The 25,017-nt window shown below is 45.7% G+C and overlaps 1 protein-coding gene across 1 annotated transcript in view; it reads left to right on the top strand.

Annotated features, from left to right (window-relative positions):
• The window catches only part of LOC309566063 (astacin-like metalloendopeptidase), a 54,112-nt gene that overhangs the window by 773 nt on the left and 28,322 nt on the right, over positions 1-25,017 (top strand). The window contains exons 3-6 of the mRNA XM_082271088.1: positions 3,246-3,323; positions 8,350-8,484; positions 11,391-11,508; positions 18,732-18,910. Of these exons, the coding sequence (XP_082127214.1) occupies positions 3,246-3,323; positions 8,350-8,484; positions 11,391-11,508; positions 18,732-18,910 (510 nt within the window). The remainder of the gene's footprint in view (positions 1-3,245; positions 3,324-8,349; positions 8,485-11,390; positions 11,509-18,731; positions 18,911-25,017) is intronic.

Genomic DNA, 25,017 nt, shown 5'->3' on the forward strand with positions numbered 1-25,017 from the left:
GTTCACAATCAGGGAGAAATGTGGGCCCTCTTTTACTATCATCCCATTGCTTCTCAAATCAGCTCCTGCATATCACTAATATTTCCCTTTTTTATCATAATGTACTTACAGCCCAACTCTGGGTAACTGCAACATTGCGGCGGACAGATCGGACACTTAACTGACATTTTTTACACTTTTGGGGGGACCAGTGACATTACTACAGTAATCAGTGCTAAAAATATGCACTGTTACTGTAATAATGACACTGGCAGGGAATGGGTTAACACCAGGGGTGATCAAAGGGTTTAATATGTGCCTAGGACCTTCCCATGCCCCCCCCCCCCATAAGGGGGTGAGCTCATAACGCCCTGCACTCACAGTATGTCCTCAGTCTTCTGGATTCTGTGATGCTGGGCATCATTCAACTAGGAAAACTGAGGACATCTTGTGGCAGAGTAGAGGTACTAAGATTGAAGAGTATTGCAGTCAAACACTGCCTGTGAGACCTTTTTAAAGAGAGAAGAATTAGCTCAAAGCTGGGATTTTAAGAAAAAGTACAGAGTGTTGTATACAGTAATCCCCCGCTCCATCGCGGTTCAGTTTTTGCGGTCCCGGTAATTCGCGTTTTTTTTTTGTAATGTTATTTTACTATATAAATCATTAAAAATGAAATATTTTTGTGTTTCCATAGCTCTTGCTCTGTCTCTTAGTATCTTTTATGTGTTTAAATTAGTTTCTAGTGCATTTTAATAGGGTTTTTCTATTTCGCGGTTTTTCTATTTCGCGGAATTTCACTTTTCGCGGCTGGGTCCGGAACGTAACCCCTGCAATGATGGGGGTTTACTGTATTGTGTCTTTATTTATTAAGTCTGGGATCATTTATTAATGTTTTTCTTTTGTTAAATATGTAATATTGCATATAGTTCTGTCATATATACCACCCAAAAGAGTTTCTACGCTACGTAATTTAATCTCTTTTTATTTTGGTGTTTTCAAAACACAGCTGCATGGGCCAGAGTGGGGACGCATGAACTTTCAATCACAGTGGAAAAGTGAGGGGGTCAATGCTGGGCTTTCTTATTATAAAGCCCAGTATGGCATCAAGGAAGCATTTATACTTTCACAAGATAGCCTTTGCCCTTTAGTGAAGGCAGAACACCAGCAAATGTGCCTGATGTTAGCTTATTTCCACTTTGTAAGAGGGGCTCTGTGATTGGCTAGAATTGGCACCAAGAGCACAAGTCCCAACTCCCCGCTCTTGTCCTCTTAGAAGACTGCCCCTTCTGCTGAGGCCAAACCTTCCACTTCCACCATTGTGCCCCACTTAATCTCAGAAGCCTCCAGGCGGCATTGACCTCTATATCCCAAGGAAGTAAAGTCCACACATATGCGTTGTATTTGTCGCACTTTACTGATGGCAATCAGGGAATGGCATAACAGTCACATCAAATCGACATACATTCCAGAGTCACTTGACAACACATAAACTATCACATTTAGTGGACGGCCTGCAGCAGTCACATGTGAAAGCATATGCAGCACTTTAAGCAGCCATCTCCCTCTTACAGTCTCTCCTTCCACCCGGGGTCATTAGTACTCACTGGAATGAGATCTCTGCAGTCACCTTCTCCATAGGTACACCTCTCCTGGGACTCTCTAGGGCAGTGATGGTGAACCTTGGCACCCCAGATGTTTTGGAACTACATTTCGCATGATGCTCAACTACACTGCAGAGTGCATGGGCATCATGGGAAATGTAGTTCCAAAACATCTGGGGTGCCAAGGTCCGCCATCACTGCTCTAGGGAATGGACTCACTCAGAGAACTCTTGGCCTAACCTCAAAGGCCTTATAAAATCTTACCTAGCCCCCACCTCCATATCAGTCAGAAAGTCTACAGCCGGGTCTCTTGGGTGCAGGTCTACTCTTCCCTGGCCTCCCACCAGGGGATGGGGGGGCAATGTCCTCGAAAGGTGTTGACTTCTCTTAATCAATAAAGATTTGAACTCAAATTTCTTAAGTGTTATGAACTATATAGAATGTATAGACAGGGCCTCTACATGGTGGTTACATCTGTGCTGGTGTAGGGTGTTTGGCTCCCATGCCCCAAGTGCACTAGGGTTTCTCCCAAACTGGCTTATAGCTTGGCACTAACTCACCCATGACATCACTGCAGGAGGGCTCTAACTAAAAGGGGCCTAGCACCTGATGACACTATCTGCTATCCCCAGACACTGTTCTGGCACAGAGCCACCTAGTGGCAGACTAGAAAGCTGCACCTGCCTACAATTTGGTAAGCCTTTGTTTTAAATATGAGCTTCAAAGTTTCCATACTGAATTTGAAATCTTTAATCACTATTACTGAAAATCAGTGGGGCTTATTGTGGCTGAGATCCCACAGTCTCCAATGGCATACAGTATATAGGCAGCTTTGCAGTTGTGCTAGACTAAGATCTGGGGTGGTTCTCTATGGAATAGCCCTGGGGCCATCATAAAAAAAAATTTCAATGATTTCTGAGCTTGAAAAAAAATAGTTTTTTTTTTTACAAAATTCTGAGTTTGAAAGTCAGAATTATGAGTTTAAAAAAGTCAAAATTCTGACTTTAAAAATCAGAATAAATTCTGAGATTAATAGTCAGAATTATGACTTTCGAAGTCAGAATTCTGAGTATAAAAGTCAAAATTCTGACTTTAAAGTCAGAATTCTGAGTTAAAAAAATCAGAATTAGAATTCTGACTTTCAAACTCAGAATTCTGACATTTAAACTCAAAATTCTGACTTTTAAACTCAGAATTCTGACTTTAATTCTCAGAATTGTGTTTAATAAATTTTAGCATGTTCCAAACCTGTAATCTTTGAAAGTCAGAAGTCAGAATTAGAATTCTGACTTTCAAACCCAGAATTCTGACTTTCAAACTGAGAATTCTGTAAAAAAAATAAATGTTTTTAAGCTCAGAAATCTTTGAAATTTTTTTTATGATGGCCCCAGGGCTCTTCCAAAGTTTTCCACACACAGTGCCAAAAACAAAATACGGGAACCAATAAGCAGTCATCTCATTGTGGGTTTTGAACTCGTGCTTCTTCTTCAGAGGCAGAGCAAAGGGAAGTAACAGTAAGAATTCTGCAAGAGCTGATACCAACCAAACAAATTTCATCATCATATCATTGGTGATGTCAGCGAATGGTGAAATAAATGTTATACTTTACTGTATTTGTTCAGATCACATTGTAGATAAAACATTCAATATTTATATATGTAACAGATAGGTCTCGTCCACTGACCGCTCACGAAGAAGATGACTTGGAGGATGTCTTCTCTCGAATCTTAAGGATCAACAAAGGTAAAATATTCAATAATCTGATTTCACAAATTCATAAATTTTTGGAAGTTCTAAGACAAGATCCTTTAGTACCGTAGTCGAAAATGCCAAAGTGTACCACCTCCACCCATCCCCACCCAGAGCTTTGAACTACTTTAGCAACTAGCTTGCAGGTCCTGCACTTTTTGCTAAGATTTGCTAAGCTGGAGTCCAAATTCTTACTGATCAAGAGAAGCCAACACATTTTGGGGGAACTTCCTCCCCCTTCCTCAGGCCTGGAGGGCTGCAAACAGTTTACACGGCATCGATTCTGACAGCTTAGATTTAGCGTCAATATAAATTTCTTAATTGGATCTCATGGCCGGTCCAAATAAATCCACGACTCCAGCTCTAAGGAAGGGGGAAAGATGGGGGACAATATCCTCAAAATGTGTTGGCTTCTCCTAATCAATAAAGATTTGAACTCAAATTTCTTAAGTGCCATGAACTTTAGTATTGGGTGATCCTCAATAGGGGTGATCGAATGGTTCGGGTCGAACCGATGGTCGACCCGAACATTGGCTGTTCGAGGTTCGGCCGAATTTAGAACTTTTTGCCCAAAAAGTTCGGAATTCGGCAACCAGAACCGACCAAGATGCAATGGTTCAGGAAATGGGCTTTAAAAGCTTGTGATTGGACCAGAACCATCAGTAAAAGCCAATTGAGGGGGCAGGAGAATGCTAGGAATGTGATTGGAGTGACTAGGGGGTCCATAGTCCAATCATTAGTAAATACGCCCCCCAGTATATAAGATAGCCCCCGCCAAATTCCTAGCATTCTTATACAGGGACATGGAAGAGAGTGGAATGCTGTTCTGTTACTTCTGCTACAAACTGTTACAAAGTGTCATTTAGCAATTTTTAGTGTGAGGAAAGGGATATCTAGTGTAATTAGGGTGCTATTTTCCACTATAGTTAGCTTTAATTTATTCTGTTTCTGTAGGGAAAGTGTTAAGTGTAAGGGGACCGTAGTGTAGTGTAGGGTTAACTGACTGTGACTGCTATGGAAGGGTGAAAAAACCCTTCCATATCAGGGTGACCGCTATAGAGAAAAGATCTTTTCTCTTGTGTCACTTTCAGAGCAGGGATATGGCTCCGCTCCTGTCAGCATTCTTTTTGCTGCAGCCTGCAGGCGTTGCTAGTGCTTTTTTGAGGACATGTTTGGAGTCAGGCATGACATCTGAACATATCTATAGGGGTATATATACATACACCCATGTCTGTATATATACACTTGCACATATATAGGTGTGAAAGGAGCAGAACAGTATACTTTTGCTAATGAAATAATTTGCACTAATATGGCTAAGCTCCCAACACACCTATATATGTGTAATATACATATAAGTGTGTGTGTATATATATATATACCCCTATACAGAAGATCAGATGTTTTGCCTGCCTCCACGGAACCCAAAAAAATGCCCAAAAAAATGCCTGCAAGAACAAACCTGGGCATTTTTTTTTTGGCGCTGGCATTTTTTTGGGCATTTTTTTGGGTTCTTTGGAGGCAGACAAAACATCTGAACTTCTGTATAGGGGTATATATATACACACACACTGATATGTATTTTACACTTACACATATATAGGTGTGTTAGGAGCATAGCCATATTAGTGCAAATTATTTCATTAGCAAAAGTATTGTGTTGTGCTACTTTCACACCTATATATGTGTAGGTGTGTATATATACCCCTATACAGAAGTTCAGATGTCATGCTTGCCTCCAAAGAACCCAAAAAAATGCCTAAAAAAACGCCTGCAAGAACAAACCTGGGTATTTTTTTTGGCGCTAGCATTTTTTTTGGGTTCTTTGGAGGCAGGCAAAACATCTGAACTTCTGTATAGGGGTATATAAAAACACACACTTATATGTATATATACCCATACACATATATAGGTGTGAAAGGAGCAGAACAGTATACTTTTGCTAATGAAATAATTTGCACTAATATGGCTACGCTCCCAACACACCTATATACAGTGGGTACGGAAAGTATTCAGACCCCCTTAAATTTTTCACTCTTTGTTATATTGCAGCCATTTGCTAAAATCATTTAGGTTCATTCTTCTTCCTCATGAATGTACACATAGCACCCCATACTGACAGAAAAACACAGAATTGTTGACATTGTTGCAGATTTATTAAAAAAGAAAAACTGAAATATCACATGGTCCTAAGTATTCAGACCCTTTGCTGTGACACTCATATATTTAACTCAGGTGCTTTCCATTTCTTCTGATCATCCTTGAGATGGTTCTACACCTTCATTTGAGTCCAGCTGTGTTTGATTATACTGATTGGACTTGATTAGGAAAGCCACACACCTGTCTATATAAGACCTTCCAGATCACAATGCATGTCAGAGCAAATGAGAATCATGAGGTCAAAGGAACTGCCTGAAGAGCTCAGAGACAGAATTGTGGCAAGGCACAGATCTGGCCAAGGTTACATAAAGATTTCTGCTGCACTTAAGGTTCCTAAGAGCACAGTGGCCTCCATAATCCTCAAATGGAAGACATTTGGGAGGACCAGAACCCTTCCTAGAGCTGGCCGTCCAGCCAAACTGAGCTATCGGGGGAGAAGAGCCTTGGTGAGAGAGGTAAAGAAGAACCCAAAGATCACTGTGGCTGAGCTCCAGAGATGCAGTCAGGAGATGGGAGAAAGTTGTAGAAAGTCAACCATCACTGCAGCCCTCCACCAGTCGGGGCTTTATGGCAGAGTGGCCCGACGGAAGCCTCTCCTCAGTGTAAGACACATGAAAGCCCGCATGGAGTTTGCTAAAAAAACACCTGAAGGACTCCAAGATGGTGAGAAATAAGATTCTCTGGTCTGATGAGACCAAAATAGAACTTTTTGGCCTTAATTCTAAGCGGTATGTGTGGAGAAAACTAGGCACTGCTTATCACCTGTCCAATACAGTCCCAACAGTGAAGCATGGTGGTGGCAGCATCATGCTGTGGGGGTGTTTTTCAGCTGCAGGGACAGGACGACTGGTTGCAATCGAGGGAAAGATGAATGCGGCCAAGTACAGGGATATCCTGGACAAAAACCTTCTCCAGAGTGCTCTGGACCTCAGACTGGGCCAAAGGTTTACCTTCCAACAAGACAATGACCCTAAGCACACAGCTAAAATAACGAAGGAGTGGCTTCACAACAACTCCGTGACTGTTCTTGAATGGCCCAGCCAGAGCCCTGACTTAAACCCAATTGAGCATCTCTGGAGAGACCTAAAAATGGCTGTCCACCAACGTTTACCATCCAACCTGACAGAACTGGAGAGGATCTGCAAGGAGGAATGGCAGAGCATCCCCAAATCCAGGTGTGAAAGACTTGTTGAATCTTTCCCAAAAAGACTCCTGGCTGTATTAGATCAAAAGGGGGCTTCTACTAAATACTGAGCAAAGGGTCTGAATACTTAGGACCATGTGATATTTCAGTTTTTCTTTTTTAATAAATCTGCAACAATGTCAACAATTCTGTGTTTTTCTGTCAGTATGAGGTGCTATGTGTACATTCATGAGGAAGAAGAATGAACTTAAATGATTTTAGCAAATGGCTGCAATATAACAAAGAGTGAAAAATGTAAGGGGGTCTGAATACTTTCCGTACCCACTGTATGTGTAAGTGTAATATACATATAAGTGTGTGTGTATATATATACCCCTATACAGAAGTTCAGATGTTTTGCCTGCCTCCAAAGAACCCAAAAAAATGCCCAAAAAATGCCTGCAAGAACAAACCTGGGCATTTTTATTTGGCGCTGGCATTTTTTTTTGGGTTCTTTGGAGCCATGTACGGCTCAGGGGTTACCGAAGTGGAGACAGCAGCCACCAGAGCACGAAGACGTAGGAGCGCCTGCAATCAGTCCAGTAATCCATGTAGCAACAATCAGCAGGAGGATGTGCAGCAGACAGGCTGATGGAGGGTATGCTGGCATGGAGTTTGGCAGACCGAAGAAGCAGCTGAAGCAGACTGGAAGTGCAGGTTCAGAGTCAGATGAGACGGGTAGGTAACTAACGTTCAGGCAGATAAGCAAAAACAGCAGGCAGAAGAAGAATCCAAAACAAGCCGAGGTCGGGGTATTAAGCAGAACAACATTAGTCAGGAGTAAGCCAGATCAGAATCAAAGGTCAGCACAGGAAACAGGAGTAACACCATAAGCTGCAGACCAAACAGCAACAAGTCCATACTGCAGTCAGTTTAAATAGTCCGCCTGGTGCCAACAGGCGTGCGCGCACGTGCGTACGCGGGTGCGCATGCGCATTCGCCTTTGCACATTCCCTGGTCCACAACCATGTAATTTAGCCTGGGCAGTTGCTGGTTGCATGCGCGTAAATATGCGCCGCAAACCTCCCTGACAGCTACCAAGCACACACAGACACACCAACAATGCAAAAGCCAGACAGCTAGCATTTTCAGAATGACAAGCAACAATGTCTGCCTCCATGCTTTCTCATGATAGGTTTCCTTTAATATGCAAAACTCTGATCATTAGGAGATAAAATATTCCCACCCCTGGTCTTCTAGAAGATCCTCCAGAGGGCTGCAGTTTTCAGGGGGGGGGGGGGGGGGTGTTGCAGAGAAAAACGGTCAGGAGGTTGTTAGCCTACCCAGTGGGCCATGGGAAAGTCTTGCTTAATAAATCTACAAGGGATCATGGAATCCAGTGGACTTTCTAATCAATTGCAAGACTTTCTGTACAGCATTGGTAACTCAGTTTATGATTACTGACTTTTATTGACATTGTGGAACCCCCCTAAACCCTCCATATTTTTGCCCTAGACCAGGGGTCTCCAAACTAGGGCCCTCCAGTTGTTCAGGAACTACAGTTCCCATCATGCCTAATCATGTTTGTGATTGTCAGAGTCTTACAATGCCTCATGGGACGTGTAGTTCCGTAACAACTGGAGGGTCGTAGTTTGGAGATCCCTGCCCTAGACAAAGGTCTTCTTGACCCATTATGGCTGCACTGCTTCCTATAACTAATTTCCTCTTATCTTTCAGGCTCTGCTGTAAAGCTGTACCATGGGGACATTGTCCAGGATTCCACCTACAGTGCCACCACGTGTTCCAGCTGCCTATGGACCAAATCAGCAGATGGAAAGGCCAGGGTGGCCTACACCCTCTCCTCCGAATACAGTGAGTGTGGGAGCCATGGCAGGTGTCTCTAATTCCAAGGCTGATCCTCTAAACTGCACAGAGGACCTTGGCCCAGACATTGGAGATTCTTGGCAGAAGGCATAATTACTGCAGAAAGTGGGACATTTAATAAATCCACGTTATCAATGTGAACCGCTAAAGCCACTCCTGAGGTTTTTCTATGGATTAACGTAGACCTAACACCTAAAATTTAGTTTGCTAAAAAACTGCATATCATAATCAATTGTTTTATTCTTTTTTTTTTACCTTTTTTTGCAACTTGATGCTGCTGACTTCGCACAGCCTCCAGCCATTATCCTGTATACAGTATTTCACAAAAGTTAGTACACCCCTCACATTTTTGTAAATATTTTATTCTATCTTTTCATGTGACAACACTGAAGAAATGACACTTTGCTACAATGTAAAGTAGTGAGTGTACAGCTTGTATAACAGTGTAAATTTGCTGTCCCCTCAGAATAACACACAGCCATTAATGTCTAAACCGCTGGCAACAAAATTGAGTACACCCCTAAGGGTAAATGTCCAAATTGGGTGCAAAGTGTCAATATTTTGTGTGGCCACCATTATTTTCCAGCACTGCCTTAACCCTCTTGGGCATGGAGTTCACCAGAGCTTCACAGGTTGCCACTGAAGTCCTCTTCCACTGCTCCATGATGACATCACAAAGCTGGTGGATGTTATGGCACTTTTCCACTGCAAGTACCGGATCGGCTCCATTCGGCCCTGCTTGGCTCGGTTTGGTTTTCCACTGCATGGTACCGCATGGTACGGTTTGCTTTTCCACTAAAGTAGTAAGTGGGTGGGATAACAACGATTCTCTGACCAATCAGTGGCTAGTAGTGACAAACAGTAAAGGCTGCATGCAAAGGATTGTGGCATATGGTATCGGTACGGCCCTCTTGGAACCACAACCGAGGTGGTACTGTTTAAGCAAGCCGTACCGTTCGGTTCCATGTAGTGGAAAAGCACCATTAGAGACCTTACGCTCTTTCACCTTCCATTTGAGATTGCCCCACAGATGCTCAATAGAGTTTAGGTCTGGAGACATGCTTGGCCAGTCCATCACCTTTACCCTCAGCTTCCTTAGTAAGGCAGTGGTCGTCTTGGAGGTGTGTTTGGGTCGTTATCATGTTGGAATGCTGCCCTGCTGCCCAGTCTCCGAAGGGAGGAGATCATGCTCTGCTTCAGTATGTCACAGTACATGTTGGCATTCATGGTTCCCTCAATGAACTGTAGCTCCCCAGTGCCGGCAGCACTCATGCAGCCCCAGACCATGACACTCCCACCACCATGCTTGACTGTACGCCAACTAGATAAGACACACTTGTCTTTGTTCTCCTCCCCTGGTTGCCGCCACACACGCTTGACACCATCTGAACCAAATAAGTTTATCTTGGTCTCATCAGACCACAGGACATGGTTTCAGTAATCAATGTCCTTAGTCTGCTTGTCTTCAGCAAATTGTTTGCGGGCTTTCTTGTGCATCATCTTTAGAAGAGGCTTCCTTCTGGGACGACAGCCATGCTGACCAATTTGATGCAGTGTGCGGCGTATGGTCTGAGCACTGAGAGGCTTACCCCCGCCCCCCACCACTTCAATGCTGGCAGAACTCATACGTCTATTTCCCAAAGACAACCTCTGGATATGACACTGAGCATGTGCACTCAACTTCTTTGGTCGACCATGGCGAGGCCTGTTCTGAGTGGAACCTGTCTTGTTAAACTACTGTATGGTCTTGGCCACCATGCTGCAGCTCAGTTTCAGGGTCCTGGCAATCTTCTTTTAGCCTAGGCCAACTTTATGTAGAGCAACAATTCTTTTTTTCAGATCCTCTGAGAGTTCTTTGCCATGAGGTGCCATGCTGAACTTCCAGTGACCAGTATGAGAGAGTGAGAGCCATAACACCAAATTTAACACACCTGCTCCCCATTCACACCTGAGACCTTGTAACACTAACGAGTCACATGACACCGGGGAGGGAAAATGGCTAACTGGGCCCAAATAGGACATTTTGACTTAGGGGTGTACTCACTTTTGTTGCCAGCGGTTTAGACATTAATGGCTGTGTGTTGAGTTATTTTGAGGGGACAGCAAATTTACACTGTTATACAAGCTGTACACTCACTACTTTACATTGTAGCAAAGTGTCATTTCTTCAGTGTTGTCACATGAAAAGATAGAATAAAATATTTACAAAAATGTTAGGGGTGTACTCACTTTTGTGAGATACTGTATATGCATTTGATCCAGCGGCAGCTGTGTGTCATTTTCCAGGAAGGGCTTTCCGATAGTGACAACCGCAGAGTTTGCCTGTGCAGTGACCCTTGGCATTGCCGCCTAAAGTTCTGGAAGTTTGACAATGAAGAAGGGCAATTGGTATTCAGACAGGAAGGTGAATTGCAGCAGACGGAAGGTGAAGGTGAGAAGTACAAGTAAAGTAAGGTGCTTACAGGTAAATGTATGCAATCTACATTAGTGGCCTTTTTTTTATATATACACATATATATATATATATATATATATATATATATATATAGTAAAACATCAAAAAGGGTAATTAACTACCACCAAAAAAAGCTTTATCCTTCTCAAAAAATGATATAAAATTATTTTGGGTCCAGTGTTGCATGATGGAGTAATTGTCAGGCAAACCATCATAGCCCCTGAAATTGGAAAAATGGCCTGGTAATGAAGGGGTAAAAACAGGCTGGTACTCAACTGGTTATGGCAATAGCTACTCAACTGGTTATGGCAATAGCAAACTTACAGAACTATTCACATTTTAAAAACCCAAGAAAAGCATAAGAATGATATATATCAGTCATTAATACACTAGATGTCTGCTTATGGGATTGTCATATGGAATTAACTTTTGTGTCTAGGCAATGAGGAGAAGAGTTTAATTACAGAAGCCTTGGGGACCTTCAGTACACTGACCTGCATCCAATTTGTAGAGCGCTCTACAGAACAGGACTATCTGAATATCTTCTCAGGAAGCGGGTACGTACAAGAAAAGGAGGTTATAGGCGCAGAGGCTTGGTCATAATCAGGGCTGCTGATGGGGGGGGGGGACCACCAGTCCTCCTGTAGGGGGCCCGGGCACACAGGGAGGGCCCAACAGCACAGAGAATTGGTGTGGAGGGGCAGAGGGGCAATTGAAGAAGGATGCCCTGTGCGGCTCCCTGTAGCAGCTGATAGCCAGTTTCTTCCCCTCCTGCCAGCTTTCAGCGGCTGCAGGGAGAAACACAGACACAGGGCATTGTTCTTGTAATTACTTCTCCAACACCGATCCCCCTCCCTGTTGAAAAAAAACTTTAAAAAACAATTAAGGGCTAATTCACACAGGTTCCCTGTTATGTTGGTGTCCGCTAATAATGACTTTAGTGTATTTTTAGTGAAAACATTGTCTTGATATTCAGGGGGGGGGGGGGGGGGGCTGCCAGGTAGGCTGAACAGGGCCCTGTAATTTCTAACAGCAGCCCTGGTCATAATACCTAATATGCAAGAAGTGTAGTTATAATGTTTAAGTCCATGTTAAGTCCAAAAATGTCCAAGGCACTAGGGCAAGGCTTCTTGGCAGTGGCGGCCGGTCGATAGGGGGCACAGGGGCGCTAAGCCCCCCCCCCCCCCCCCGTCAGCATCTGCAAAGAAAAAAAAAATTTAAATTTATTTCCATTTAAAGCCTACTATGGGGCGCCAGTAGGGATGATCGAACTTTTGAAAAGTTTGGTTCGAACAGAACACCCAAACTTCCCAATGGGACCCGAACTTCGGTAATCAAAAAACACAATTTTGAAGCCCTAAAACCCAATAAATGCCCCTAAAAAGTGCCTAGGGTTCTGGGTCATGCCTTAGGGACTATTAATCACACAAAAAAAAGTTCTTAAAAATTGTCATTTTTGGTAGAGCCAATTATTGAAAAAATTATTGAAAAAAAAAATGAGATTTCTTTGGGGGGTCTAAAAAGTGTCCCTGTGAAGTTTCAGCTCTGTAGCATGTCCAGAACCAGAAAAAAAAAAGATTGTTTGTCTTAGAATTGCAGTAGAGCAGGGATATGGCTTAGCTATTTTCACACCTGGCCGTTTTTTTTTGCAGGCGTTTATTGGGCTTTTTTGTGGACATCTTTGGAGGCAGGCATGACACCTGAACTTCTGTATAGGGGTATATATACACACACACACATATATAGGTGTGAAAGTAGCGGAACCCTATGCCTGCGCTAATGAAATTATTTGCAGACATAGGGCATAGACGTTGTATTTTAACAGCTTCCGGACCTCCTGCCGCAGTCATATTGCGCCAGGCAGCCCCTCCTGCACGAACCGACGCAGGTATACGTCGGTCGCGCGCCTGCAACTAGGGGGTGAGCGCGCGCCACCGGCGACGCGCTCCCGCCCCCACTCGTCGGCGGGGACTCCGATGCACGGGGCAGGTGGCTCCGATTGCCGCCTGACACCCACGATCGCTCCGCACAGAGAGAGAAAGACGGTCAGCTGTTAAACTGACCGTTCTTCTCCCTGGAATGATCACAGAGCTGTTGTGATCCTTCTATATAGGATCACATGTCTCTATGGTCATTTCACAAGTCCCACCCCCATACAGTTAGAAACACGCCCCTAGGTACACATTTAACCCCTTGATCACTTACTGTGTTAACCCCTTCCCTGCCAATGTCATTATTACAGTAACAGTGAATATTTTTAGCACTGATTACTGTAGTAATGTCACTGGTCCCCCCAAAAGTGTCAAAAATGTCAGTTAGGGGTCCGATCTGTCCGCCGCAATGTCGTAGTCCCGCAAAAAAATCACAGATCGCCACCATTACTAGTAAAAAAAACAAAAAAAAAAAACAATGAAAATGTTTTCCTGTACTACTTTCCTGTAGTTGGTAGACGCGATAACTTTTGCGCAAACCAATCAAAATACGCTTATTGCGATTTTTTTTTTTTACCAAAAATATGTAGCAGAAAACAAATTGGCCTAAAATGTTAAAAAATTTTGATTTTTAAAATTTTTTTTTTTGGGGAATGTTATATAGCAGAATGTGAAAAACATTGATTTTTTTTTCAGAATTGTCGCTCTTTTTTTGTTTATAGCACCAAAAAATAAAAATTGTACAGATGATCAAATACCACCAAAAGAAAGCTCTATTTGTAGGGAAAAAAAAAGGACATCAATTTTTTTGGGGTACAGCGTCGCACGACCGCGCAATTGTCCATTAAAGTAACGCAGTGCCGAATTGCAAAATATGGCCTGGTCATTAAGGGGGCAAATCCTTCCAGTCCAGAAGTGGTTAATAAATTTCACAACAGGGCTAATTACAATGGATAGGTAAAAAACCAGGCACATAAATAAGTGTAGGCCCGGAACGCCAGTTGGAGCGGGCCGCGAGAGCTGCTGGTACCACCAGGTGGAATGTGACAGGAGTCCCCGTGTGGAGGAGAAAGCCGGCCGAAGTCCTTCCTAAAGCGGGCGGAGCTCGTCGTGGAACGCAGCCACGTGGGCGGCCAGGAGTTTGAAAAGGAAGTGCGCATGCCCCTACGTAGTACAGCACATACTCCGAAATGCTTTGCATTCTGGTCCTGAGCCCTGCCCACGTCATCCTGCTCCTGGCCACCCATGACGCGCTCCACCTGCTTCAGTGAGGACTTCGGCCGTCTTTCTCCTCCACACGGGGACTCCTATCACATTCCACCTGGCGGTACCAGCAGCTCTCGCGGCCCGCTCCAACTGGCATTCCCAACCTATACTTATTGATGTGCCTGTTTTTTACCTATGTATTGTAAGCAGAGGCAGCTCTCTAATTAGGCAAATTAGGCGGTCGCCTAAGGCCTCGCACTCACAGGGGCCTCGCGGCTGCTTAATTTGCCGAGATAAAGAGCCACCTCTGAGGCTGGCAGCAGGGATCTCCCTGCAATCAGCACAGTCCTGAGTCCTAGCCAGTCTGTAAGCGGTAAAATCCGCTACGATTCGGGGCTGTGATCAGGAGCAGCTCACCGAGGATAGGAGCCTACCGACACCTCCAGATCACAGCCAGATACTAGAGCCGCGGCACTGACACTTCCGCCTCCCCAACAGACCACAGACAGGGAGGAGAGAGAGCTGTTTCTGCTCCTCCTCCTGCCCTCTCCACCTGTGCTTGCCCCACCCACACTCCCCGACAGGGCGGAAAGATTGCAGACCAGGAACAAGAAGAGGAAAGATGGCACCTGATCCCTCCATCCCATACATCCACTCCCTTCTCCCCCCCCCTTCTTTCTTTCTCCCCCCCTCTTCCTCCCCCCCCCTTCTTTCTTCCCCCCCCTTCTTTCTTTCTCCCCCCTCTTTCTTTCTTTCTTCCTTTCTTTCTTCCTTTTTCCTCCATCTTTCTTTCTTTCTTTCTCCCCCCTTCTTTCTCCCCCCTTTCTTCCTTGTCCCCCCCCCCCCTTCTTTCCCTCATGAGAGCACAAATCCTTCTCCTTTTTTATTATTGCTATACAGACCAGGATCCCCCAGTTTCACCCCAGTTCTCCTCTATCCATCCCTCATCATCTACCCACTCCCCCCTTTTTACCCCCTCCTCCTTCTCCCCTATCCCATGGTTCCCAGTCCCATCCCTCTCCTATTTATCCCATGTGATTGCCACAGTACACATCCCACCCACACAAGCAGCAGTAAGTCGATGCTCGTCCTCTGGGTTCTTCCTTAACCCCTACAAAGGGGGTGAGTGGGGCCTCGTGTCTAAATTCTGCCTAAGGCCTCACAAAACCTAGAGCCACCTCTGATTGTAAGTAGCCCTGTTGTTGGGTTTATTAAAATACACCGTCTTACTGCACTTACAGTGGGTACGTTGCAGTGGAAGGCTTGATGTAGAGGTCAATGTATTTCTTGGAGGCCCTCATATACATCTTTGGGATTGAACCATGGTTTCCAGCCATTCATTGTGCAGTAAAATGAGTCTTTACAAGATGATATTCATACATTAAGACCATTCACATCAGTCTTTTCCCCAGTGGAGCTTAGGCTGGCTATAGCTTTATATAGATTATCCAAATTTATCTTACCTGCCCATTCCTTCCAAAAGTGAAGAGGAAAAGAAGTGAACCCTGTGTGCTCTGACTTAGACAGGTCAAGTGAACGGCATGTGAAATAGCAGTAGGTCGTGGTACTGGAAGTAGCCAGCAGATGCCTCCATGCCTGTCCTTGGCTAGAATAAAGACTCGTGTCCATGGGCAAGTGCAGCATTCTTTGAGGTGAATTCAGCTTACAGTTGAGATGAATACTTCTGAGTTCCATTTGGCCTGATTTCTGTGCTGCTCCTTACATCTGATCTCATTATACTTCCCTGCTGTGCAACAGAATTACATAATGGCTCTGAACCCCTTCTGAGGTCCCCCAATGATGATTCTGGCTCCTCCTCTTTTTGTGTGTGACACCATAGAAAGCCGTTTCCTATGGTGGCCCACCTGCGCTGCCTGCATCCATAGACACAGATAGCGGTTTGGCCCACCTCCTATCACAGAATTTGACTGATAGCAGCTGGAGCCCATGGCTCCTACTGCCTCAGCAAAGCTTGCGAGAGCAAGAAGGGCCACTACAGACAGGGCACAGCATGGGAGGTGGATAGTAATACCTAAACCTTTTTTCCCCAAAATTCAAGCAATGCATTAAAGTGGTTCCAAAGGCTCAAGGATTTTTTTACCTTTATGCATTCAATGCATGAAGGTGAAAAACTTTCTGTGTGCAGCAGCAGCCCCCAGATACCCCCACCCCTCACTTTTTTGAACTGCGTTCTAATCCAGCAATGTGCATGAGAGCCTCGGCTGTCCTAGGTCCCTCCCTTCTCATGAGACAACAGCGGGAGCCATTGGCTCACACTATTGTTAATCACAGGCTAAGCCACGACTGTGTGTGACAAGATACACAGAGCAGTGGCTCGAGAGTGAGCCTGCTTGGGTGCCCCCACAGCAACCTGCTTGCTATGGGGGCACTCAGCAGGAGGGAGGGCCAGGAGAGCCGGGGAGGAACCTGAAAAGAGGAGGATCCGGGCTGCTCTGTGCAAAACCATTACAGAGCAGGTAAGTATAACACTTTTACAATTTTTTTTTAAAAAGCCTTTACAATCACTTTAAGGTAGAAACATTTTTAGGCTTTAGAACCACTTGAAAGGAAAGATGCAAATTCCATGTAAGTAGTGGAGTTTGTTTACTAAAGGCAAAGAGGCTGTTCACTTTGCAAGGGAATTTGCCCCAGAGCTTAGGGGTCGCTTTATAAAATATTTATTAAATAGATGTCAGAAGCATTCATGTAAGCCAGATGAAATGTCCCCATAATTTCTGTAATAGATTCATTCCTGTATTGGTTCAGTTCATGTTCCTTGCTATTACACTTAAGGGCAGTGGTGTATTTAGGTTTTGTGCTGCCCTAGGCCTGACTAAACTTGTGCACCCCCAAATTTAAATATCATACCGGCAGGTAGCAATGTGACCGCTTTATGGGGGGTGCCAGACTGATTTGCCTCCTAGATCCTGCCCTCCGACCCAATTCTCCCCATGAGACAGGCACTATACTAAAAGTGTAGCGCAAGCCGGTGGGGATCCTTTTCATGCAGGAGCCGGGAGGAGGGGGGGGGGGGTTTAGTGTGGGGTGCAGCTTTTTTGCTGCCCCCTTTTGTCAGCCTAGGCCGAGATACAGCACTGCTTAGGGGTTGATTTATATTGAAGGTGCATAAGTTTGCATCCAGTGAAAGTGCATGTAAATTTATTCTGTGCAAATGGGGCAACAAACAGATGTAAATATGCTGTCTTGTACTGTTCAAAAGCAAATCACTGATTTAAAAACAGAGATTACTGCTTTGGGTCACTAGATGGCACAAACTGTAATTTTAATTCTTATAATACTTAGCTCCACCTAGTGGTCAAATAGGGTGTTTTCCAGATGCCTGAATGAGAATCTTGCCATTTATTTCAAGATACTGTTGGTATAATTACATAGTTTGTGAGGTTGAAAAAAGACATCAGTCCATCCAGTTCAACCTATGATGTGTGTATGTGTGTTTGCTGTTAACCGTACATTGTATACCCCTGTATGTTGTGGTCTTTAAGGTGCCCATCTAATAGTTTTTTTAAACTATCGATGCTCCCTGCTGACACCACTACTTCTGGAAGAGAATTCCACATCCTTACTGCTCTGACGTTAAAGAACCTCTTGCGTATTTTAGGGTTAAACCGTTTTTCCTCTAGTTTTAGTGCGTGGCCCCGTGTCTTATTGTATTCCCTTTCTCTAAATAGTTTGTTCCTTATGCTAGGGTCACCAGTACAGTATTTGTACATTGATATCATATCCCCCCTCAAGCGTCTCTTCTCCAGAGAGAATAAGTTCAGTGCTTGTAGTCTTTCCTCATATCTGATGTCCTCCATTCCCCTAATTATCTTTGTTGCCCTTCTCTGGACTCTCTCCAGTTCCAGCACATCCTGGGCACAGCAGTTCTGGGCACAGCAGGACCGGTGCCCAGAACTGGACGGCATACTAATATTAATACTAATACTAATATGGGGCGCAGTGGCGCCGCCCCCCCCCCTATCCATGAGTCCGGCCCCCTAATTTACATGCAGGGCGTCAGACGCATGGAGTTCAGTGGGGCTTTTTTTTTTTTTAACCATGTGATTAGAGCCAGAGGCTCTCACAAGCTAAAAAAAAAGGGTGGGCTCGGGGCGCAGAGCACTGCGCCCAGAGCCCACCCAGTTGTGTGACAATAGCGAATGAAATTTTGCTATTGTCACACGGATCCTCCTCCTGGCCAATCAGGAAGCAAGTTTTGAGACCCGTTTCTCAATTGGCTGAAAGGAGAAGCCATGCCATTGGGCATGGAGGAGGAGGGAGGAGACGCAGAAGACAGGGGGAAGAAGCCGAAGCCGCCGCCGCCACCTGCTGCTGCATCCAGGCAGGGTGAGTGAGCGAGGGGGGGGGTCCTGTCTGTCCGTCCTGTCTAGCCGTGGTCGGGGGGTGGGGGGGATGGTGTGCAGCCTGGTCTGGTCCGGGGGAGGGGGGGGGTGTATGGTGCGGTTGGTCTGAAGCCCCCCCTGGCCCATGGAGCACCAGCCGCCACTGATGTGGTTGTGCCTTTGCATGTATTTAGAGATAGACACTTGTATACAGGTTCCTGCAGCTGAGGTGAGGTTATTTTAATTGGAAACAAATTGTGTTTTCCCATTGCAACCAATAACCAATATTTCCTTTGTCAGGTGTTGGTCATATGTTGGAAGGACCGAAGGAGCCCAGGATCTCTCTCTGATGAAGGGTGGGTGTATGGTGAGGGGAATAGTACAGCATGAGATCCAGCACTCTCTGGGCTTCTTCCACGAGCAGAGCCGCAGTGACCGTGAAAAGTTTGTAGACGTCCTGTGGCAGAACATCAATAAAGGTACAACTTCCAAATGACGTGCTGCATACAATGAAAGGAAACATAAAACACTCACGGCATTATAAATGCCACCTTATGCATTGACATCCCTCCATAGATCCAGTCTGTTCAGACATTATGGTCACCTACTGACCAACCACAGGCAGCTAAACTCTTCATTAAGACACAAAAGTTGGGTCCAACACAATTTTACTTCAAATAATTGCAGTACAGTGGATGCTTTTCAAGTCTTTAGAAGTGTAAGATAACAATGACTTTGCTAAGTCCTGTCTCTGCGAAGTACCAACCTGACTGGGGGGAAAAAACAGGCAGGGTCTAGCTAGGACTAAATGAACCACTCGCCGACCGCCTCCCGCAGTTTTACTGGCTCAGCTGCGCGAAACGACGTAGCCCTACGAATTTGGCTGCTCAATGACCAGGCCCTATTTTGCGATTCGGCACTGCGTGACTTTAACTGTCCTTTTTTTCCCATAAACAGAGCTTTCTTTTGGTGGTATTTGATCACCTGTGTGATTTTTATTTTTTGCGCTATAAACAAAAAAAGAGCGACAATTTTGAAAAAATAACAATATTTTTCAAATTTATTTATATGAAATTCTCTCAAAAAAAAATATAAAAATCAAAATTTTTTTAACATTTTAGGCCAATTTGTTTTCTGCTACATAATTTTGGTAAAAAAAAATCGCAATAAGCATATTTTGATTGGTTTGCGCAAAAGTTATTGCGTTTACTAACTACGGGAAAGATTTATGTCATTTTTATTGTTTTTTTTTTTTACTAGTAATGGTGGCGATCTGTGATTTTTTTTTTTTTTTTGCGGAACTGTGACATTTTGGCGGACAGATCGGACCCCTGACTGACATTTTTGACACTTATGGGGGTACCAGTGACATTACTACAGTAATCAGTGCTATAAATATGCACTGTTACTGTAAAAATTACACTGGCAGGGAAGGGGTTAACTGTACTGGTGATCAAGGGATTAAATGTGCCCCTAGGGGCGAGATTCTAACTGTCAGGGGGCGTGGCTTGTGAAGTAATCACAGAGACATACGATCCTATATAGCAGGATCACATAGCCTCTGAGATCACTTCAGGGAGAATGACAGACGGCTGTGTTTACATCAGCCGTCTGTCCTTCTCTCACAGCCGCGGGAGATTGCGAGTGGCCGGCGGCCATCGGAGCCGCCGGTCACACGCGCTGACTCCCCAGCTGATGAGCGGGGGCGGGACCGCGCCTCCAGCGGTGCGCGATCGCCCCCTAGCTCCACCCAGGCGAGCACCGTACATGTACGGCACTTTGCCTAGGAGCGCCAGCCTGCCGCCGTACAACTGCGGCAGCTGGTGCCGAAGTGGTTAAAGTATATCTAAAGGCTGAACATTTTTTGTTAGTTTTGGAGTGCAGAGGGATTAGAACCCCTGTCAGTTTTTATTGCTGTCTGTGCCCCCGTTAAAGAGGAGCTCCAGTCTCTTAAGTGAAAATTAAAAGTCAGCAGCTACAAAAACTGTAGCTGGGGATTTGTAATAAACAGCCACTCACCGGTTCCAGGATCCAGTGCTGTGCTCGGCCCAGCTGTTGTCACCCTGTGTCCCCCCTCCCTGGCATCTTTACTATGGGCAGCTGTGACAGCTTGCGGCTGTCTACCCTTTTGGGTGGAGCTCCGCTTTAGGGAGATTCTCCCTCTCTATTTGTCCTGTTAACCTTTATCATCGAAAGTAAAAGAAAATGCCAAATTTTGGGGTGTCCCCTGAAACGTAATAGAGGGGAAATCTTCCAACGGGGACACAAGCTCTGGTGAATCCCCATGAATTCCTTTAATTTGCAGGGATTTCCTCTCACTTCCTGTTTGGCTATGGGACAGGAAGTGAAGGAAAATCTCTGCAATGGGACAAAGATGGAAAAAATAAAATCTGACAGGGGTTATAACCCTCCCTTACTCTATCCAAAAAGAACTTGCCTATAGTTCTAATTTAAAGGAGAAGTACAGCCAAAGCTCTTTAGTTCGTTCTGCACTCCTGTGACCTGTTTTTAGCAGACAGCGGCTGATGTCAGACAGCCGGTCCAGGCTGGGGAAAGACCGCGACAATATGGTCGGGATCCGCCCACAACCCTGGACTGGCACCCAGCTAAGGTTTTCTGCGAGCCTCTGAGTGCCTGAGCGTGCCGCTCCCGCCCCCTCCACAGCCCGGCGCTCCAGTGGTGACGGTGACTGACAGCCATCAGCTCTCTCCTAAGGGAGCTCTGAGAACCGAGCGATCAGCGGTGTTTGATCGCTCAGTTCTCAGTCTTAGAGCCGGCAGCGGACAGATGCAGCACCCACCTAAGGTAAGGAATCCTACAGGTAAGTAGGATTCTTGAAAAACAAAAAAAAAATACTCAACTTCTCTTTTAATTTTTCTTCAGTACTCATCAGCAGGGCGGGGACAAGGGGTGGGCAAGAGAGCGGCTGCCCTGGGCGCAATGGTTTATTGCAAGCAGTGACAAGGTCATCTTGAGCCCAGAGCAAAAACTGCGCCCCCCACATGTTCTACCTCCTACTTCATTCTCTCCATCCCAGCACAAATCATCTTCCCCCCTCATCCCTACTCCCAACATAGATCCTCCTAGATCACCGCCCTTAGCATCCCCCCCCCCAGATTTCCTCTCCTAGAATAATACTTACTCCCTACCACCCCCAACATTCTCCCTTTCAACACATATCCCCACCCCCAATCTCCTTGTGGCGCCTCCCACCTCACAAGATACCACAGTGCCCAGGGCAGCCACCCCTCCTGCCCACTGCTTTACCCAGCCCTAAATGCAAGGATGGGGCTGTCCTGACCTTAACCCTAAGAGAAGGGGGGCAGCTTGGCACCTTTGTACTGGGTGCTGGATGGCCTTGTCCCAGCACTGCTCATCAGTCCTTTTCTTTTCCTTCCTTTCCCCTTTCTTCCCACCCTCTTACATCCTTCTCCTCTTTCCTCGCCCTCCTCTCATTTCCTCTCCCTTCGTTCTCCTCTTTCCTCGCCCCCCCCTCTCTTCTCCCCTTCCTTCCTTCTCCTCTTTCCTCGGCCCTCCTCTCTTCTCCCCTTCATTCCTTCTCCTCTTTCCTCAACCTCCTCTCTTCTCCTCTCCCTTCCTTCTCCTTTTTCCTCGCCCCCCTCTCTTCTCCTCTTCCTTCCTTCTCCTCTTTCCTCGGCCCTCCTCTCTTCTCCCCTTCATTCCTTCTCCTCTTTCCTCGCCCCGCCTCACTTCGCCTCTTCCTTCCTTCTCCTCTTTCCTCGCCCCTCCTCTCTTCTCCTCTTCCTTCCTTCTTCTCTTTCCTCGCCCCTCCTCTCTTCTCCTCTTTCTTCCTTCTCCTCTTTCCTCGCCCTCCTCTCTTCTCCTCTTCCTTCCTTCTCCTCTTTCCTCGCCCCTCCTCTCTTCTCCTCTTCCTTACTTCTCCTCTTTCCTTGCCCCTCCTCTCTTCTCCTCTTCCTTCCTTCTCCTCTTTCCTCGCCCCTCCTCTCTTCTCCTCTACCTTCCTTCTCCTCTTTCCTCACCTCTCCTCTCTTCTCCTCTTCCTTCCTTCTCCTCTTTCCTCCTCTCTTCTCCTCATCCTTCCTTCTCCTCTTTCCTCGCCTCTCCTCTCTTCTCCTCTTCCTTCCTTCTCCTCTTTCCTCGTCTCTCCTCTCTTCTCCTCTTCCTTCCTTGTCCTCTTTCCTCGCCCCTCCTCTCTTCTCCTCTTCCTTCCTTCTCCTCTTTCCTCGCCCCTCCTCTCTTCTCTTCTTCCTTCCTTCTTCTTTTTCCTCGCCTCTCCTCTCTTCTCCTCTTCCTTCCTTTTCTTCCCTTGCCCCTCCTCTCTTCTCCTCTTTCTTCCTTCTCCTCTTTCTTCCTTCTCCTCTTTCCTCGCCCTCCTCTCTTCTCCTCTTCCTTTCCTTCTCCTCTTTCCTCGCCCCTCCTCTCTTCTCCTCTACCTTCCTTCTCCTCTTTCCTCCCCTCTCCTCTCTTCTCCTCTTCCTTCCTTCTCCTCTTTCCTTGCCCCTCCTCTCTTCTCCTCTTCTTTCCTTCTCCTCTTTTCTCGCCCCTCCTCTCTTCTCATCCTTCCTTGTCCTCTTTCCTCGCCTCTCCTCTCTTCTCCTCTTCCTTCCTTCTCCTCTTTCCTCGCCCCTCCTCTCTTCTCCTCTTCCTTCCTTCTCCTCTTTTCTCGCCCCTCCTCTCTTCTCCTCATCCTTCCTTCTCCTCTTTCCTCACCTCCCCTCTCTTCTCCTCTTCCTTGCATCTCCTTTTTCCTCTCTCCATCTTTCCCCTTCTATCCTTCCCTGTCCTCTTCATCCTTCCCCTGTTATCCTCTCCTCATCTCTTCTTTCCTTCTCTCGTTTTTTTTCCTCTTCTCTCCTCTCCATCCATATTGTGAAACGATGGGAAATCTCTCCTGTGGGGACACAAACAAAATCACCTTTTTGAGTACAAAGAAGAAGAATTAGAACAGGAACATCTGACAATGTCTTTATTGCTATGTGTCTTCATGTCCCATTGACAATCACAGCCCCTCACTTTGTAAGTGTGGAAAACTTTCCTCTGTGGAGTCACAGACAATTTCTTATTTCTAACAGAAATCATAACTCCTCATAACTTTATAATGTAGCACCCTCCTAGGTAGGTGCTAGTGAGAGAGTATAGTTTTTGGCTCTGTCTGCTTATCGGAAGAGCTGCAGGTAAATCTACTTTGCATATTGTTTTCTGCCTACCAGAGAGCCGGAGCTGTTAGTGAGGTCTGCTCAGTGTGCTCAGTATGCAATTCATTCAGTCTAGAGAGTCTTTCACACTGGTCCAATAGGGAGGCATGTTGGACAGAGGAAACCTGACGAATGGGTGCATAGGCTTTTGATACAGTCCTGATGATTGGCAGAGGGCAGGACGCCTCTGTGCATGTTGGGATACTGTATAAAAGCCAGGGGCACATGTGCTTGAGGTCTTTGGTTGGAGAGCAGAGCGGCTGCCTCCTCCTCTGTAGAGGTGCCATGCGGCCTCAGGAGGTCGTTCTGAGGGCCGGAAGAGTGGTCGAGAGGGGCTGAACCCAGAGGTCCAGGGAAGTTGACAGAGAGGGGAGACACTGGAGTAGGTATAGACCGATATGTTTTTTTCAGGGCCGATACCAATACCGATATTTTGGTCACTTAGTATCGGTATCGGCCGATATGGGCCGATATTTTGTACATCTAAAGTTTTGAAAAATAAAGGCAATTTTTGACACAAATCTGGTACTGAACATGTGGGGTAGGTCTTTTAGCTGTTATGTGTGGTCTTCCCTTCCATCCCTGCCTCCCAGGAATCCCATGTGAACCTAGTTTAGTGTCATTAAAATCCTAGAATCCACTTTGTTAGTGTTTTATATAATGTCCAGTGTGTGTTTTTGTAATAGAATAGTGGGAAATACCTTCATTACATCGCTGCTCCGGGCTCAGCTAATCTCCCGCTCTGCTGTTTTCTCCTCTCATAGCTGTCAGAGATGAATCTCAGCCCCTCCCCTCTGCAGTGTACACAGACGCTCCGGGTATTACATTAGAATAGTGTGAAATACCTTCATTACATCACCGATCCAAGCTCAGCTAATCTCCCGCTCTGCCGTCCTTCTCTTCTACCCCACTGACAGCTGGGGGGGTCATGGAAGGGCGAGCGGCGATGTAACGAAGGTATTTCACACTATTAGATTACAAAAACACACACTGGACATTATATAAAACACTAACACTAAACACTAAAGTGGATGCTAGAATTTTACATACACTAATATTACATACAGTAATATCGGTAATATCGGCCAGTTTCGGGGCCGATACCGATATATTGGTAAAAGTGAATATCAGCCCTCCGATAATCGGCTTTGCCAATAATCGGTCAATCCCTACACTGGAGATCTTGTTTCTGCAGTATCGTGAGTGCAGGAACTCATTTCAACGGGCCTGACCTGAGGGGGGCCACCCCTGCTCATAGGATAGTCAGTGGATGGGTGTCAGCGGAAAGGGACGCTAGTGAGAGTGTCCTGAAGATAAGATATCAATCCCTAAGTCATCTTGTTAGAGTGAAGAGAGCAAGAGACTTAATCCCATCTACACTTGTGGCAGTGTGGATTAACAGGCTGGCC

The sequence above is a fragment of the Pelophylax lessonae genome (assembly GCF_965119305.1).
Source record: "Pelophylax lessonae genome assembly, chromosome: 10".
Lineage (NCBI taxonomy): Eukaryota > Metazoa > Chordata > Amphibia > Anura > Ranidae > Pelophylax > Pelophylax lessonae.